Source organism: Amphiprion ocellaris, chromosome 7 (assembly GCF_022539595.1).
Source record: "Amphiprion ocellaris isolate individual 3 ecotype Okinawa chromosome 7, ASM2253959v1, whole genome shotgun sequence".
Classification (NCBI taxonomy): domain Eukaryota; kingdom Metazoa; phylum Chordata; class Actinopteri; family Pomacentridae; genus Amphiprion; species Amphiprion ocellaris.
Window position 1 is genome coordinate 31273817 of NC_072772.1, and position 18216 is coordinate 31292032.

At 41.0% G+C, this 18216-nt stretch overlaps 1 protein-coding gene across 3 annotated transcripts in view; it reads right to left on the reverse strand.

Annotated features, from left to right (window-relative positions):
- Positions 1-513: 513 nt before the first annotated feature.
- Positions 514-18216, reverse strand: part of cdon (cell adhesion associated, oncogene regulated) — a 38683-nt gene continuing 20980 nt past the window's right edge. For 2 of the 3 annotated variants that reach the window (XM_023283591.3, XM_055012192.1), the window contains exons 8-19: positions 15765-16039; positions 15224-15398; positions 13252-13368; positions 11908-12111; positions 10926-11107; positions 9459-9564; positions 6839-6961; positions 6465-6656; positions 4282-4577; positions 4074-4153; positions 2990-3252; positions 514-1152 (exon numbers count right to left, since the gene is read on the reverse strand). In XM_023283591.3, coding sequence (XP_023139359.2) covers positions 998-1152; positions 2990-3252; positions 4074-4153; positions 4282-4577; positions 6465-6656; positions 6839-6961; positions 9459-9564; positions 10926-11107; positions 11908-12111; positions 13252-13368; positions 15224-15398; positions 15765-16039 — 2168 coding nt within the window. In that variant the 3' untranslated portion in view covers positions 514-997. The remainder of the gene's footprint in view (positions 1153-2989; positions 3253-4073; positions 4154-4281; positions 4578-6464; positions 6657-6838; positions 6962-9458; positions 9565-10925; positions 11108-11907; positions 12112-13251; positions 13369-15223; positions 15399-15764; positions 16040-18216) is intronic. The other variant, XM_055012193.1, reaches the window with a different exon arrangement.

The window sequence follows — 18216 nt, forward strand, 5'->3', positions numbered from 1 at the left end:
TTTTGTTATGTTTTTACTGCTCTTCTGCACAGATGATTGCATTTTTCAATTTCAAGGCAAGTGTTTGGATTTACTTTTCATGCAGCTAACAGTTTGCACTTTTCAGTCTCTCATAATCAGGAAGTGTTCGGTTACTTGCATCAAGGATTCCTATGAGAGGTTCTGCTCACACCTAACTTTTCTGTTTTAATGTAACTCCTCCACTTCTCTAACAGATTGGGGCCAGTAGGTCACCGGCGCCCTCCAAAGCAACGGTGCATTTTGCGCAAAGCGATGAGCTATCAAGTATTCAGTGAAGCAAAGAGCAGCAGCCTTAACGCGAACAGTGAAGGGAGTGTTCACCCCATTCAGGGGTCACTGCAGTGGAACAGCCCATCGCTGAGCCACATCAAAGGCCTGCCAGAAATATCGATGGGGTTTGGATCGAGGCTGGGAAATTCACTATGGCAATCATTCATCGGGCGCTGCACACCAAGGCACAGAGGGAAGACGCTGGAAAAAAAAAAAAAAGAGTTGTTGTTGACTCTCCCATATCTTCTCTTTATATTATTACAAAACTTTACACAGACAATTGCTAATCTCCACCCTCGAGTGGAACACAGAGGGACAAAAACGACAAAAAATAAAAAGTATTTCTCATCCAAAAGGCATAAATAATATAAAAGACAAACTTTTTTCTTTAAAACAGATACATTCATATGAAATAATATTTTACTACTACAAAAAAATAAATAAGTCATCTAAAGAGTTTTTTTGATCTTTCATGAGAGTCTTCCCTCCAGTGGGATTCAGTCTCTGTCTTTGTGTTTCTCTCCATCTGGCTGTGCTCTCGGCTCTTTCATCCTCCCCTCGTCGCTCGTCTCATCTCAGTCCATCCACAGCTCTGTGTCCTCGTCACCGTCACGTGCAGTGTCTCTGACTATCTCCGTCCTGCTCTCTGCCTGCTTTGTGTTTCCCGTCCTCGCTGTGGGAGGGTGTGCTGGTGTGTGGGCTGCGTTCAGGCCTCCTGCGGCCCGGCCTGGATCAGCTCTCCTGCCAGGCTGCTGCTGGAGATCCACCCAGGCTTTTCGTCACAGTCCAAGTCTGGCAGCGAAGGGCTCTCCCAGCACACCACAGGCCTTTCGGTGTCCTCGCTCTCCGGCTCCTCCTCAGCTGCACACAAAGACCAGCAGAGTCCTCGGTTAGTACTTCATATTAAAAAAGACAAGCACAGAAACTGGAGAGGCCCGCAGTGTAATTTGTGGGCGATGCTGCATAGTTTGTCTGCACAGAACATAATGATTGGTAATGATTTAACAACAAAAAAAAAAAAAAAACTGCTGGTAGGGCATGAAGCAGAACAACTGTAAGAGTTCAGTTTAACAATAGGGCTGAACCGTGACCGTCTGGAAGCAAATGTTCTCACTTAACATTTGGGTTGATATTTTGGGAAATAGGCTTATTCACTTTCTGTCTTGTTAGAGGAAAAGATCAAAACAACTCTTGCTTTTCCCACGAAGGCTAGAAAAAAATATGTTTTCCTGGCTGGTTCTGAAGGTAAAAAAAAATGCAACTAGGGAAGATGGTAAGGTGCAGCTTTGGGGCTACTTTTAACTTAACCCTCCAAACTCCGGGCTCTTTTTTAACTCACTGTGGGCTCATATTTCACAACAACATAAAAGTCCTGCACCTCTATGGGAACAGCACAACTATGACACGAAGTACAGAGAACTTAAAATTGTCTTGTGTGCAGTAAGACACAGTTATCCTATCATAAATCATTACTAGAGTTGAATTTCTGCAATTATTTATTTTACAAAAACTGAAAAAAGCGCCCACTGCAAAAAATGTGCCTCTTGATATTATAAATATTTTACTCCTTACATTTCTGGCTCCCATAATAATCTCCAACCTGCTTTTCATCCAAAAAGTCTCTGAATTTTTACCCCTTGAGTGTTGGTCACGGCAAAGTCAGTAATGGCTCCACAAATGTGCCAAAGACTGTGAATTCTTTTGCATTTTACAGAATCTTGTTAACAGAAATGGTAATTTTTTTGCCAATTTTTACACAAAGCATGTAGAAAAATGTGATTTTTGGAGGAAGATCACAATTTTAAGCCTAGATTTGGTTGATTTTCCCAACATCACACATCATTAGTTCAAGGACTGTGAAAACGTCATTTTCCTTCTGTTTCTAGCTCTGATAAATGGTTTAATATTGATGGCTTTCAAACCTGGCAGTGGGTTTTAGGGTTCAGTGGCAGTTTTCATGCTTGACTAAGCATGAGAGCGGAATTAAACTTATCATGCAACCCTCAGTAAATAAGAAAATATGCATATTTCTCACTGTCTAAACTTATATTTCCACTGCTGTTCAAAAGTTCGGGGTCACCCAGGCAATTTCACATTTTCTATGAAAACTCACACTTTTATCCATGTGCTAACATAATTGCACAAGGGTTTTCTAATCATCAATGAGCCTTTCAACACCATTAGCTAACACAATGTAGCATTAGAACACAGGAGTGATGGTTGCTGGAAATGTTCCTCTGTACCTCTATGGAGATATTCCATTAAAAATCTGCCGTTTCCAGCTAGAATAGACATTTACCACATTAACAATGTCTACACTGTATTTATGATAAATTTAAAGTTATCTTCATTGAAAAAAAATGTTTTTTTTTTCTCAAAAATAAGGACATTTCTAAGTGACCCCAAACTTTTAAACGGTAGTGTACATGAGGCAAACAGTTTATCTTTATAAATTACTATAAAAGTTGTGAATCAAGCTGTAGTTATCAAATATTGAGATGTGGTATTGCAATGAAAAATCACATCTAAACATGATTTGCTATTGTGTGAGATTATCTGGAACAAACAGGATATTTCATTGCATAACTGGGGCCAAAAAGGCACAGAGGAGTTGTAGTTTCCTGTGGTTAGGGGACGAAAAAAAAGGCAAAATACTTGGAATAAGTTTGTGGGCATTTTCTATAAAAATGTGTCTGACCAGTGTCGTCCGCTGGACAGTTTTCATTGTTCCTGATCAGACAGCAGGAATGCTGCGAGGGCGACGACTCCATGCGTTCGTCCGGCTGGTAGCCCACGTCGGCCTCCTGGTCGCCGGCTCGCATCTGGCTGTCGGAGCCGCGGCACGGCGAGGAAACCTGGCCGAGGGGAACCATCTCCAGCCCGCCCTGCTGGCACGATGCCACGCGATGCATTAGAGGCAGAGTGCCGCTGGAGAAGGTGCCGTTGGTCTTGTTGTAACATCTGCTCGGACACAGAGATGGAAAGAAACTCGTTTATAAGGTGCCCGTGCGTTGGTAAGTGCTCGCCCTCATACCGCCCCGGTTCTTCCTCGCCGTGGCTTTTCCTCCAGACCCCAGAACCCTTGCGTTAATACTAACAGTGTACCAAACAATGACAGCTCCGACACAACTCACAGCTGCAGACCAGAGATTAAACGTCCACACTCGCAGCCTCTAAGTGACTGTGACACGTTGTGGTTTTGCTCTTCAGTGAAACTCCCAAAAACAGACAGTTGCACGCAGCGCAGCTTCTCCGCCGTTTCCTTCCAGCTCCCCTCCTTCGTTCCACCATTGAATTTTGCAGCCACGCCCCCTCTTTTCCCAGCAGCCGGAGGTAAATAAACACTGGGCTCATTAGGTCTGCTGGCTGGGTGCACACAGGGTAAACTGTGATGCTGGGGACCCTTAAGTACATAAACAGGACTAGCAGGAGGGCAAATGTGTGTGTTTGGGCCTCACAGGGGGCTCCAAAGCACCGCTGCAAGTTATAGCAGCAGGGAAAATTTTATATTCTCAGTCCAGCTTTTCTTTGCAATATCCATCTTTTTTGTTTGCTTATTGTTTTCCAGCAGAAAATATCCCCATTTAGAAGCACGCTGCTTTCACCTGGATTTTATGTTCCCTCGTACTGATCATTGTGGTTTTTACAGCTCATAAACTGACGTGATTATTCCACTGACTTTTTTTGGTAACTGACAATACATTCAAAGGCTTTTTAAATAGAAAACAGAAACAAGCGATCCGTATAAAGAAACAGTGGATTTTATTATGATATCCTCTTACCTGTTGTTGTTGCAGAGGTTCTGACAGCTCATACAATCAGACGACTCCGTTTGTGGAAGAGCCGTGTACATGCCTCCACCCTGAGAAAAGAGCACAAACGCCAGATTTAGCCAAACTACTAGCAAACCCCGCAGTGCCTCATTTAGTTCATGCACAGCATGAATGAAGCTCAGAACAAGCGTTGAGGTCCGGACCACTTTCTGCTCACGTTATGGTGGTGGTGAGGGTGCGAGTGTTCGCAGTCCCGGCCGCCGTGGGGCAGCGTGCCATCGTGGCCGTGTGGGTGGCCAGGTGAAAAGAGGCCGCCGGAGCCGTTGAGCAGCGCCAAGCCGTTGGGGAGCTTGTGGTGGAGGTGGTGGCAGCCCTGGGGCAACATCTGGCCGCCGTGCCCGTAGCCGCCGTGGATGCCCCCGTTGATGTGGCTGCTTCCGGGCAGCGTCGTGTACTCCAGCATGTGGCCGTTCATCTCCGCAGGCTGGTACAGGTAGCCGGGAGGGTCATACTCTGCAAAGATGGAGACCAACGTAAGAGTCTGAGCTAGTTTAGGTTTAAAAAGGATTTACTACAATAAGGAAAATAAAGTAACTATTAACCGAGCTGATCACAAACCACAATACTTAAAATGGACCAGAAATTTTTTCACTGAATGACTTGCTGGCCTTAATATTGCTTATGCAATTTTTCAGATACTGTGTTTTTGATATTCTAATTTTGGACTATGAAACACTCATACTCACTTATACTATGATTTGTAATACAGGGGGACCTCGGTTTACGATGTCCTCGACCTACGGTGTTTTGTCGTTACATCGGAACTGGTTACGTGGAACTAGTTGGCGAGCGGAACACTTTGTTTACGTTCGCCAGTTGTATGCCACCTTGGATTGTGCTACACTCGCTAACTTGTAGCTCATAAAATGACTCATTCATGCTTAAAAGTCATTGGTATTCATGACTTTTCCGGACAACTGATTGATATCGTGATGCACATACTGGCTTTGTTTACATTTTCGCCAGAGTTCCGACTTGCGCCGAAAAACGACTTGCATCAATCTGTAGGAGCAGAACTCTGGCGCAAGTCAAGGACCCCCTGTATAGTCTTATAATGTTGGAGTTTTTGTTAAGCCTCTGAATTCCAAGACAGGTTTGAAAGACACATCACTTTTCACAAATAGCTGAAATTACACCATTTGCAAGAGCCTGAAACTCTAAAAAAAAATAGTATCTTGTCAGATTGTCAATTTTCCTACAGTCCATGAACTACACGTTTGACATGCTGTTCCATTGGAAAACTGAACCAAATCTGTGCTCACACTTGTGATATTTCACCAAAATCACTCTATTCTTTAACTCTCATTTGAAATGTGAAAAATAAACTGTTAACTCCAACTAGATTCGATAAAAACAATAAATTCTAAGCTCCTCGGTATAACTGGTGACTTAGCTGTGACCAAAATCACTTTATTCTGTATGTGCCATTTGGAAATTCACCAAAAACATAGCGTTTGCAGTAATAGGATTCTGCAAAAACAAAACATTTGTGGTCTGTTGTAACTGTGAAACTCCACCAACTGTGATGTGAAAAGGTAGAATTGCAGGCTGTGTGCATATAAAATAAAGAGGAGACAAGTATGGAAACAAATTCTAAATGTAAATAGTTAAATATCTATTGCATGCAGAGCCCTTTCTTGTTTTACAGCGCTGGTAACACCTGTTGGCACTTGCAAAAAATGGTGCACACGTTTCCGGGTATTTTTAAATTTTTATATAATGAAAAGTTTAGAAATTCTGCTTTTGCTTTTTCATTTTCTATGATTTATGGCTTTTTTTGTTCTGTTTTCATAGCGGTACAGGACTTTATATTGCAGTGAAAAATGAGCCCACAGTGAGGAAAAATGTGACAGGAGCAAAAAACACTGTAGTTTAGCAGGTTAAATGAGAGGAAATTAGTATTTTTTTGGAAAACCATAAGAATCTCAGGTGTCATATAGTCACCGTTTTATGATTTTCAAACCTTGTTGTCTCCAGTGAATTATTTATGAGCCTCATCTACAGAGAAAGTGGGCACCTGTGAGAGTTTCAGCTTTTCTCTGAAATCTTTAAATTGCAAAACTCCAGCTATTCACAGACCCGAATGGTCTGGTAAAAAAGTCCAGCGAACAATGGCCAAAGCTTTTGCGAGCACAGTGGGATCTGTATATGCACTTGGAACGAACACTTGGAATATGCTTCATAAGCTGTACCGGGGCCAACTGACATTAAAAATGAGGCCGCTCGAACTGAGTTAACTCTTGTGTGCGCTCGCTGCAAAACTTGGAGGACGCACAACTTCTTTTTTTCAGACACAAAATCTCACAGTTCAACGCTAGCTCGGTCTACGCGTGAACTCACTGTGCATGTTGTTCTGCTGGCGGTTCCTCCACAGACACATGGCGATGAAAGCCAGCAGGATGAGCACCATGACTCCCAGGACGCAGCCCACGATCAGGTACAGCAGACCTCCGGGGGGGCTGGGAGGCTCCTGAGGGTGGGAGCCTGACGGGGTGATTGGGTGCTGGCTGGGCGACCCCGGAGGCTGACGTGCTGCAGCGGAGGCGGGGGATTGGCATCAAAGACAAATAACAGCGCCAGACCGTATAATGCCAGCCATTGTTGCTGCGCCCATAAAAACCCTGCGCATTTACGTTGTGTAATCTTGGCGATCATTAAAATTACAGGCTTCGCAGAAACACGCCTGGATAAAGTAGAGGGTTCATCTTCCTCACCTCTGGTCTCGCAGATCATGACGTTACTGTACTCGCTCTCTCCCCCGTCATTAAAGCACTGCATTTTGATATCGTAGGAGGTCTCGGGCTGCAGGTATCCGATCATGTGCCAGTTTTTTCCACCTGAGAAGGCAAATAAAAAATAAAAAAAAAGGGGGACAAAGGTGAGAAATTACCTCCAAATCCTGTGTAAACTCACAACCAGTCAGTGTTTCTTTTCTTATCATCCTTCTCCTCATGCCTCACACTTTTTTTTTTTTTGTTCCTTTCCAGGAGGTCATGTTCTTTCACGCCCCCCCCCCTCCACCCTCGGCTCTTTCTCCGTCAGTCCCACGAGGGCCCAGACAGTTGCTTTACTCTAGTCGAGCTCCATATATGGCAGCTTCATGTTTGTCCTGGCTCCCCTCCAGTATTCCCACTCCAACACACTATCGCAGCGCTCCCAGATCACAGATGAGACGACAGCCTCCAACATGGAAATGCTACATTTCCAACAAATGGGGCTGAAATAAGCTGCCGTTTCTCGCTGTGTTTTGTTTGATATCAAGCGTAATAAATCACCGCATGTGTCCGACACCTCTGCACCCGAATTGGATTTTAAAATCGCGTAAGTCGGGGGGAAAAAAATTTAAAAAAGAAACCTGCAGTGAAAGTTAACATGCTCAGCACCAGAAGCTGAAGTTTGTGGTCAATCGGGGATTTTAAATATGCAGTTTTCATCTGTCGGTTACTTTAGAGGGTCAAAACCTGCTCAGGGCCAAAACTTAGAAGTTAGCAGTTTGTCTGATCTGTAATTTTTGTCTTGTTTTATGCAAATTCTTATCTATTTGAGAACTTTCATTTAAAATGAACAAGAAAAAAAGAAAGTTGTACAGAAAGTTTAATTTCCGGCAAGTATTGTATCCATAAAAGTAGTATCTATTATCTATATCTATTGGGCATTATGTTGACAATTTCAGGACATTTTAAAGAGAGAAAAAACAGATAATTCTGCGAATTACTTCTTGCCTTAATTGATAGTTCAAGTGGCAAAGTTACACTTTTAAAGGATCAAAAACTGCTCAGAGCTGAAATTTAGCAGTTAGTGGTTTGTCAATGTATAAGTTTTATCTTGTTCCATGCAATTTCTGCTGCTACAACTTCTGTCTGAAACCATCACGTGAAAATTTACATTGAAAAAAAAAGGAAGTTGCGCAGAAAGTTTATATTCCTTCAAGTACAGCATCCACACAAAATATTATATTGGTCCTCTACTCCAACTTGAGCATCTTATTGACAATTTCAGGACATTTCAGGAGAGAAAAATGACACAATCCAGGTAAATAATAGTACAGTGTGCATCTTCTTTGACAGTACAAGTGTCAAAGTTACATTTTTCAAGGATCACAGACTGCTCAGTGCCCAAATTCTGCAGTTAGTAGTTTGTCAGATGTGTTGATTTGTCAGTTTTGTCTTAGTTATGCAAGTTCTACTGCCAGGAACTTATACATTTGTAAACTTGCATTTAAAAAAATGAACAAAAAAAGAGAGTAGTATAGAAGTATAGCAGCCACATAAACTATTATACTAGTCCTCTACTCAAGTTCGGGCATCATATTGACAATTTCAGGACATGTTAAGACAAAAATGAGCTAATTCTGGTAAATATTGTTACAGTCTGTGTCTCATTTGAAAGCACAAGTGCCAAAGTCGTAATTTCAGTTTTAAATGGCTGCAAAACTGGACTGCATGAAAAGTTTTCATTTGTCTATTTTACATAATACTGCATTTTTAGCAGCATATACAATACATTAAGCCCTTATTAATCAGACAGTAGGGGGGCTTGCAAATGCAAACAAAACTTTAATATAAAAAATTAAGGAACAGTAGAAAAATAAAAAAACAAACATAAATACTGGTTCTTTTATATGTGCATATTCAGATTGTACAAAGTCCTCTGGATATGGAAAATAACACTAATTCACATACCAGTGGTGTTGCACAGATGCCTTTATGAGTAGAAACACTGACACTGCACAGATTTTTATAAAAATGGCACATATAAAGTACAATATGAAGCGATAACTTTATTTTGAAATCTTGGAAACTGTTCACTGTAGCTACAACTTCTAAAATCATTCACTTTTCTGAAAATTAAGGGCAATTTAAGGTAAACATACTGATATTTTTGCTGATTTTGAGTTATTTATGTTTAAACTATTGCCCACCGTCGTGCCCGACGTTTGTCCCTGGCAGTGAGGACTCTGTTGAGAGCTCAGATGTTGAAGCTTTGGTTGGAGTGAACGGACGCCCCTCCTTCCCTTCCTGTACCAGGCTCAACTGTTAGCATTCCACCCAGCAACCTGAGCCCCTCTGCTCCGGCCGGGCTCGTATTACAGCTCTGGGCCCATTAGCTGGCAACCATTTATTAAAAACAGATTTCAGAGAGCCCTGCTGCCCGGGGAGAGCGCTCTCTATAAATCAAAGGGCAGAAATGCCCCCTCTTCACTTCACCCCGAGTATCCATTACACCCCCAGCTCCCAGTGTATCTGCACAGCGTGAGCTTACGTCCACGACAGGACGAGGCTGTCGACAAACGCTCCACACGCTCAATCTGCAAACGTTAAAATGAGCTCCTACCTTCCACTATGTCTCTTTTGTAGTCGCTGTCGTTGTCGCTGTCTGTGGGCCGGTAGTAGATGTAGAAACCCTGGATCGGAGTGTTGTTGTTACTCGAGGGGCTGTACTGTAAGGGGATGGAAAAAGAAAAAAAAAAAAGATTAGACTACAGCAATCTAGTGGGCAATTATTATACAAAGAGAGGAAACTTTCCAGCAAACTAATGGCGGGTCTTGTTATCGGCAGATGTACACGACTGCGAGCGAGATCGTGATTGCGCCGTGTGTCTGAAGTTCAGGAAATAATGAGTCTGAGGTTAAGTAAATGTGGGGAACTATCTGCATCCATCTGCAGCGAGGAAGAGGGGCGGCTTTGAAGGCAGCAGGAATCAAAACGCAGACGGAGAAGGCCTCTTATTCTGCAGAGCTGTAATCAGCGCAGCGGCTCGATTAAAGGCCTGATTGAGTCTTGGCTGCAAAAGAAGCAGCAGCAGCTTAAATGCAGGTGAGCCAGATGCAAAAGACGCTTCATCACACAGACTATTCCACTGGAAGGTCATACGCAGGGTCAAGAAGTTACGGTACCTTTGATTTATGTGTGCTTTACATGCATATTTCACTTTTACTCAGCATTACTTCAACTTTTTCCGCTATTTATGCAATTTGCAAAACAGTGATTGAGCTGAAACAATCAACTGAGCAATCAATTAGCTGTCAACATTATAGATTTTTAATGTTCGGGGAAGTATTTAGGATAAAAAGTCTAAATTCTCTGATTCCAACTTCTTAAATGTGAATATTTTCTTGTAATATCTTTCAGTTGTGGACAAAACAAGACATTTCATGATGTTTTCTTGGGTTTTGGTAAATACCGAGCACCATTTTTCACTATTTTCTGACATTTTATGCAGCAAACTACTAATCAATTATCCAGGAAGAATGAAAATAATCTTTAGTTGCAGTCCTAGAAAATGAAATTCAAGTTTTGTGGTTAGAAAACACAAGAAAAGAGCAAGCAGGATTGTTATGCAGATGCACAGAAATGACATTGAGCACCATTTTTCACTATTTTATGACATTTTGTAGGCCAAACAATTAATCTTTTAACCAAGAACCATGAAAATATTTATTAGTTGCAGCCCTGCACAATGATATTCATGTTCTATGGTGAGAGAGAGCAGGACTTTTACGCCACTGCACTGAAAAGACACATCAATACACAAAAAAGAAAGACTAACAAGCAGCCAGATGATCAATAAGGTTTTAAACAAGTTAAATGTTGGTAATAAATCAATTATTGCACAATAAAACTACAGTAGATCAACGTCTAACCACGAACTGTTGTTCGTCAACTGTAATAAATGCTTCCAACAGCCAGTTTAGTCACTTTACTGTTGGATTTAGTTGTGAAAACTCTAATTAAGACGATTTAAAACCTGAATTATCATCTGACTGCTTGATTTTTGTGAATCTACAGTGTTTGACTCACAGTCCAGCGCAGCATGATCTGCGTGTCGCTGATGGCGTCGGTGGACGAGATGTGAGGTCCGACCACCGGGCGGTCGGCGATTCGAGGGCTGGCGTGAGGAACCTGGTAGGGCTTCGATGGGATGCTGTGAGGACTCTCACCGTACATGTTCATGGCCACCACTCGAAACTTGTAGGCAGATCCTGAGAGAGGAAAATAAAGAGAGCAGCAGAGTTACAGTACAGTGGTGCTGAGAGAAACCCTGCAAAAATAATACCACTCATCAGAGTCAGAAGCCGTAAAAACAGAAAGAAACATTGCATCTTCAACCTTCTGATGGTCCTTAAAACTACTCATCTGTGACCAAATCATAGCTTAAAATTTCATCCAAATAACATTAATTTCCATGTCTTAGTGTTTACTTTAACTAGACCATACAAAAACACTAAATTCTAGACTCCTCAGTATAACTGGGAAGCCATAACTGACTCAGCTGTGACCAAAAGTCATGTGACAAAAATTTAAAGACACGTATGAAAAGAAATTAGTAATGTAAATAATAAAACATCTATAGTATGTAGGGTCACCATTTTTGTCTACTATTGGTAAAACCAATGGGTGGTTGGAAAAAAATGCTGTACATGTTGATCCCAGTTTTTTATTTTTTTCAATTTTTGAAAATAAAAACAAACTTTGCTCTCTCTCTTTCCAGCCGTTGCTTTGAAAATCATCCCACAGTGAGTAAAAATAAAACCGCCTGGGGTTCAGAGGACCTGCGTCATTATCAGCAACAGAGTCGAGTGTTTGCTCAGCGAATGATTCACTCTTGTATGCAATAGTAAAACACTGGTCTGGTGTAAGAAAAACAAACATAGGAGAGGTTAGCCAACTTTTAAAGCTAGTCATATAACGTCTGGTGTTGAGACGCCTTCACCTGGGCTGAACAACCATGTCTTGATTCACTGGATTGCACAGAAAAGTTTTGAACGGCGTGAAAACTCACCAGGCTCCAGATTGCGAACTTCCACAGAGAGTTTTAGAGGCGAGATGTTATCCGCCGCTACCACCCACTCTGCACTGCGGCCACGCTTGTACTCCACCCGGAAAGCTGTGATCGGAGAGCCGCCGTTGGCTCTCGGGATCCAGGTGACGTACGCCGAACTCTCAGTCGCCATGGAGATGGTCGGGCGATCAGGAGCCTCAGGGACTGTGACGGAAAGAAGTGAAGTAAATTCAATGAGAACTATGAAAACTGGTAGCCATCATCAGTGCATTGGATTCATCTTTAACCCTCCTGTTGTCCTCATTTACAGGCACCAAAAAATATTGTTTCCTTTTCTGAAAAAAAAAATCTCAAAATTCAGCAAAAAAAGTCCCCAAATTTATAAAAATTTGCAAAATCTTCATTAAGAAAATTTCAAAAATCCCTTAAAAGTTTCTCTTAAAAGTTTTATTTAAAAAAAATCCCCAAATTTGACAAGAAATAAAAATTTCTAAATTAAAAAAAATTGTAAATATTTTCAAAAAACTGATAAAAATCTTCCAAAAAAATTCTAAAAATATCTGAAGTGGTTCCATATATATCAGTAAAAGCTCTAATATTTTCTTTAAGAATATTCAGAAAAAAATGAACCAAAATCCAGCGAATTTCACTGGATTTTGGTTCATTTTTTTTCTGAATATTCTTAAAGAAACTTTTTTTTTAAACATTTTTTTCCACCAAAAAATGTTCAAAAATTTCCCCAAAATGTTGAAAATGTGGAAGTTTTCACTATGAAAATATTTTTTTCTTCCACATTTTCAAACTTTAAAACGGTTCAATTTGATCCGCAGGACGACATGAGGGTTAAGGGGAAAGATAAAAAGCAAAGGATTCACGTCACAGAGAAGCCATGCAGCAAAGTATGTACTTACTGCCTGGGCTCTTAATCGCAAAGTTAGAGGGAGCAGCAGAGAGTAAGAAGAGAGAAAAAGAGGGTTAGTGAGAAGACTAACGTGAGTCTCAGCAAAGTAGGTCTGTTTGTAATACGGCTAAAGCACACGGCATCTGACCCCGAAGCTGTGCGCAATCTCACAGCTTTCTGCTTACAGCGTCTTTCTTCCACGGAGTCATTACAGGGTGTCAGTATCGTTTCACTGTTTGTACTCCGACGCACAAAGAAACAAAGCAGACCACATCTAAGCGCCGAGCTCTGAGATCTGCTCAGCGCAGCCTGGTCATGAACTCCTTCGCCGACGGACGATCTACGTGACACAAAGCTCCATGATCTCCTCAGAAACATCCCACGAACATTGTCTGCGCTGTCCGGCGGCTGCAGCAACAGTCGGCGATTGTGCGAACACCTACCTCTGTCGTGGATGACGACTCCGAAGTGGGTGTTGGGGGTTTTGTCCTCGGGAGCTTTGGGTGGCATCGAGATGACGGGAGGCTTGGACGGATTCTTGTTGGAGGAGGTGCTTTTTTCTGTAAAAAGGCGGGGAAAGGAGAAGCAGGAACTCAGAAAACAAGACCATAAATTCCACCAAAATGGATTACATGTAAAATTTCAAGTTCCATCTGGCGAATCTGAAGGTACGATTGAGCTGTTTGAGTGTACCCAACATAAAAACAGAAACTCAAAACCTTAATGCAGATTTGAAAGAGTAGTTTTCTTTTTAAAAAAAAGCCAAAAATTACATAATTTATCAGTGCCAGCAACTGTGAAAACAGAAAAAGTCAACAGATTTTTAGCTTTTCGACAGCACTTCATCATTTCATGTTTGACAGCTGGTTCTGTCTAGAAAAATGAACTAAAATAAGCCCCAAATTGCCATAATTCACCACAATAAACCTCATCCAGACTGCACTGAATTGTTTCTTGCTTAAATTAGTTTAAATTCATTGAGTTAAGCTCATAATTAATAACACCGGGGGGTCTTCCGCTACATTATTACACTATTTTACATGCTTTTTGAATGGTTCTAGTTCCTAAAATGTACATTACTAAGTAAAATCACAACATAAATCCCACTATAGGGTCTAAACTCCATATTAAAACTTGTTAGGCACATTTAAAACACTAATTTCAGTCTTTTTTTAACTGGACAGCACTTTTGCACATCAAAAATTGCTTAAAAACTGAGACTTAACTCGAACAATATAGTCTAGATTTTCCTGAACAAGGCTGTAGCTACCACTGAGGATAAAAAAAATGATGTTTTGTTGCCATTTCTGATCATTTGAGGTGTATTTGTGCCTTTTATTGGCTGATTTTGGATCACATATATGAAAAATTTAGTTGTATCTCTCATTTCTCCACCAAAATTATATTCCTGGCTGCAGGAAATGGAGCTAAGTTTTACAGAAAACAGTTAAATAAAACGGTTTGCACACAAAACGCACATTCCTTTGTATTTCTTGCAGAGGTGGTGTTGTTCTGGTGCAATCTGGAGCCACATCTGGACATAGGAGCCTGATTTCTGGTCTGCTTGGCATTTTTTTGGTCCAGGATCATTTTGTAAAACAACCACCCTTGGGATACAATCATATCTGTGGTTTTGGCAGCAGTTTTTACATATTTCTGGCCAAGGGAATATTTTGTCAACACTACTGTGGTGCAACAACTATTGTTAGTTTTTTGGGGACATTTGCGGTCATTCTTATTTTTATTTGCCTCAAAAACACACAAAGAAAAAAAAGCACAGTCATTTGCTACTACCGATACTGATCATTATGACTGTGATTCAGTAGAAGTAGTTATTTAGGGGAACAATCTATTATCAGGTACAGTATGTGGCTGTAGATAATAATAATTTATTCTTCTTTAGGACATAAAAAGTGTGAATTGAGCCAAAAATGAGCTTGGCTGGAAGATTTTCTTCTATAAATCACAAACATAATGTGATTCTGTGGATTTTTTCTGAAGGTAGAAACACAAATATCACCACAAAAAGAGCTGTGGTGCTTTTTCTTATGTATTTTGCATGTTTTTTTCTGTTCTCATGAGAAAAAACTGAAAGTTTTTCCGCTTCTTCTATGATAAATTTCTTCCTGAATATCTGCAAAATGTTGAGTCCAGCAACGAACAGACGCTCTTTAACTCAGAGGAGCAGAAAACACAGAAGAACTGACATTTACTGTTGATGTTTTAGGCAGTTGAGAAATTTCCTCTTCTTGCTGTAAATGTGGTGGAGAAGAGGTTAAAGTAGTGTCTTCCAGTGGTCAGTTATTCCCAGGAATATGATGAGAAACACTTAAAAGACTAATACAGACAGGAATTTGGGGGTTTAAGTGGTGTTTGGGTGTTTTTCTTCCTTCATGAGTCGGTGGTTAGACTGACCTTTGCCGGTGCGGAAGGTGAGCATGGCCGGTTGACCTTCGCCGGCCGAACTTCGAGCCACCATCAGCACCTCGTAGAGACTCGAGGACTCGAGCTCGGACAGCCGCAGAGTTTTCTCGCTGCCGGGGACTCGAACCGTGTGCCAGTTTCCCACCACTGTTCCCATTTCATCAACCTGACATAAAGACAAACATAAACACATGACAAGCGAGCACAACAAAATCATCTGTTCCACTCTGTAATCCCTCCACGGTTCGGACTCTTTCCGAGGCCGAACGGAAGAAACAATGCCTCTGAGATTTCTGTCACAGTTTCCAACTCCGAGGAAAAGGAGTCCGGCTGCCAACAAGGTCTTAACTTGTACGGCTGCAGTTTTATAGTCAGAGTGAGGCGATTACTGAAGCAAACACATGGTTTTAAAGAGGAAATGACCAACTTTTCAGTCAGTACAAATTACATTCACCGGTTCTCAGCTGTTTTACGTCAGCAAAAGGTTTTTGTGGCGGAGAAAGAAACCATGGCAGCGTGTATTTTTACTCACTTTACGGTATTTGACAAAGTAGGCATTTATGGGGCTTCCTCCGTCTCGTCCAGCCCTCCACTCCAAGTCGTACATGTCGGGTTTGTGAGTCTGAGGGGGGCTGGTGATGATCGGCGCCTCAGGAGTCGGATGGTCGCTGCTCCTGTCGGCCGGCAGGTTGATGACGCCGCCTTCGTCTTCGGTGAGGAAACGCTCGTGGCCCTCGTCGCTCTGGATGGGGTGAAGTGACGGCGACGCCTCCAGCAGAACGCCGGCGGTGGAGCTCAGCTGTGGATCTGTTAGTGACAGATATCAAAGATTATTAAAATGTAAGCTGGGATTCACAGGTCAGTCAAACAGAACAAAAAAATCAACCAACATTCTTGTTTAGCTCAAAGAAAATGAGATAACTCTTTGAAACCTAACCCCTGACAGAAGCTTTAAAGGACAACATTTCTTTAAGAAATGCTAAAAATTACACAATTTATCAGAGCCAGAATCCATGAAAACTGAAAAAATTATCAGATTTTTATCTTTTAGTCCTTAACCGTATCTTGTTCGACATCTAATTCTGTCCAGAAAAATAAATTAATATAAGCTTAAAAATGTGATATTTAATTGAAATAAGTACATACTATATTCATTATGTCTCATTCAAAATAAGCTAAAATTAACACTTTGCAACACTTATTGTAAACAAATAAATAAACATGTAAAAAAATAAAATAAAATCAGCCAAAGATTTTTCAGGTGAACTGCAGGCAGTGTTTACACCCAATATAAAGGAATAAAATAAACGGTTTAAAAACAGTGAACAGAGGAGCACGTTATTGGACGATACATTCAGCACGGTGAAACATCTTTGTAGAGTTTGTAGAGGTGGTAAAAACAAACAGAAGCAGTCAAATAGCCTCTATAGGATGTGGAGCCCCCGTTTTTTCTACTCTTGGCAACACCTGATTCTCGCTTGTTTCAATATTTGCAATTTTTAATGTTTTTTCTTATTTATGGCATCTTGACTGCATTGTACTGCAAAGAGGACATTTTTGAGTCATAGTCATGGTTGTGCTGTTTCCACAGCAGGTCCAGGACTTTGTATTATACTAAAAAAATATATTCCAGTAATAAATTTGCTTACAATGACTAAAAATGTGACAGGAGAAGAATCTGCCCTGAAAATGCCTGGAGTCCAAAAATCTTCACTTGGCAAACAAATTGAACACTCTCTGGTTATATGCTGCTATGAGCTAAAAATGTCTAGATATTTAGAGCAAATATATTTACTAGATTGAATTAAGATTTCTAAAATAACACAAAAGCCTTTTCAGAGAAGTTTTAACATTTCAGTAAGTAGTTGCAGCATCTGAAAGACACATCATTTTGGCCAATATGCAAATAAACACACTAGATTTTGGGCATCACAACCAATTAGATTTTAGTTCAAATGCATGTTACATCATAAATAATGTTGTTCTCATTCCAATATTATGTCTGTGTAGTTTCTCATTCATCCAGGTCATGGTTATCCAAAGTTGTTTAAATCAATCCAACAGGACTTTAAGAAGGTTCCTTGAAGACGTTTCACAGTTCAGAACTGAAGAAGCCTCTTGGATGAGAGGTGAAACGTCTTTAAGGAACCTTCTTAAAGTCCAGTTGGATTGATTTAAACAACTTTGGATTCCAATATTATGTATATAACTGATCGTTCATCATGAACACAGCAAGAAAAATAGATTTTAGTTAAACTGCTGCATAAAAGAGGTTTTAACATTTCAGTAAGTAGCTGTGACTTCAAAAAAACCGCATCATTTCTGGCAATATGCAAATAAACATACTACATTTTAAGCAGCACAACCTATGTATGTAACTGATCAATCATCATGAACACTGCAAGAAAAACAGATTTTAGTCAACAAACTGCCGTATAAGTGCTCACCCTTACACTTTATTTGCCATTATACTCTTATTTGTGAATATCTAGTTTCTTCAGTAGATCTACGTTGAGTTCTGTGAACCTGTCACTGCTGAAAACTCAACGTAATAAAAGCTGAAGCAACACGACCACAACGTTACTCAGTCAGTAACGTGAACAGAGGACAGCCAGTGCAGCAAAGTTTTCCATTTGCAAACAGCCTTTTAATCTCCATTAAAAAAAAACAAGATCTCTGCAGCACTACATCAAATCACACACTGTGTTTTTTTCATCAGCTCCCTGCCAGGGCCGGAGCACTCCACCTGGGCAAATCATGGGAGCTGAGAGCCTTATTATGGCTGACACCGGTTTGGCAGAGCAGAGGCCGCTCGACTTTGAGCCACTCCGCTGAGGTCAAACAGCACCAGAGCTGAATATTAAAACCTAAACAAGTGAATGAGCAGGTTAACGTAGCGCAGGGTTCGCTCTGCAGGGTCCTGGGGTCCAGTTTCAGGCCCTGTTTTTGGTGTGTGCGGCACCGGTTCACTTTGTAAAACAAAC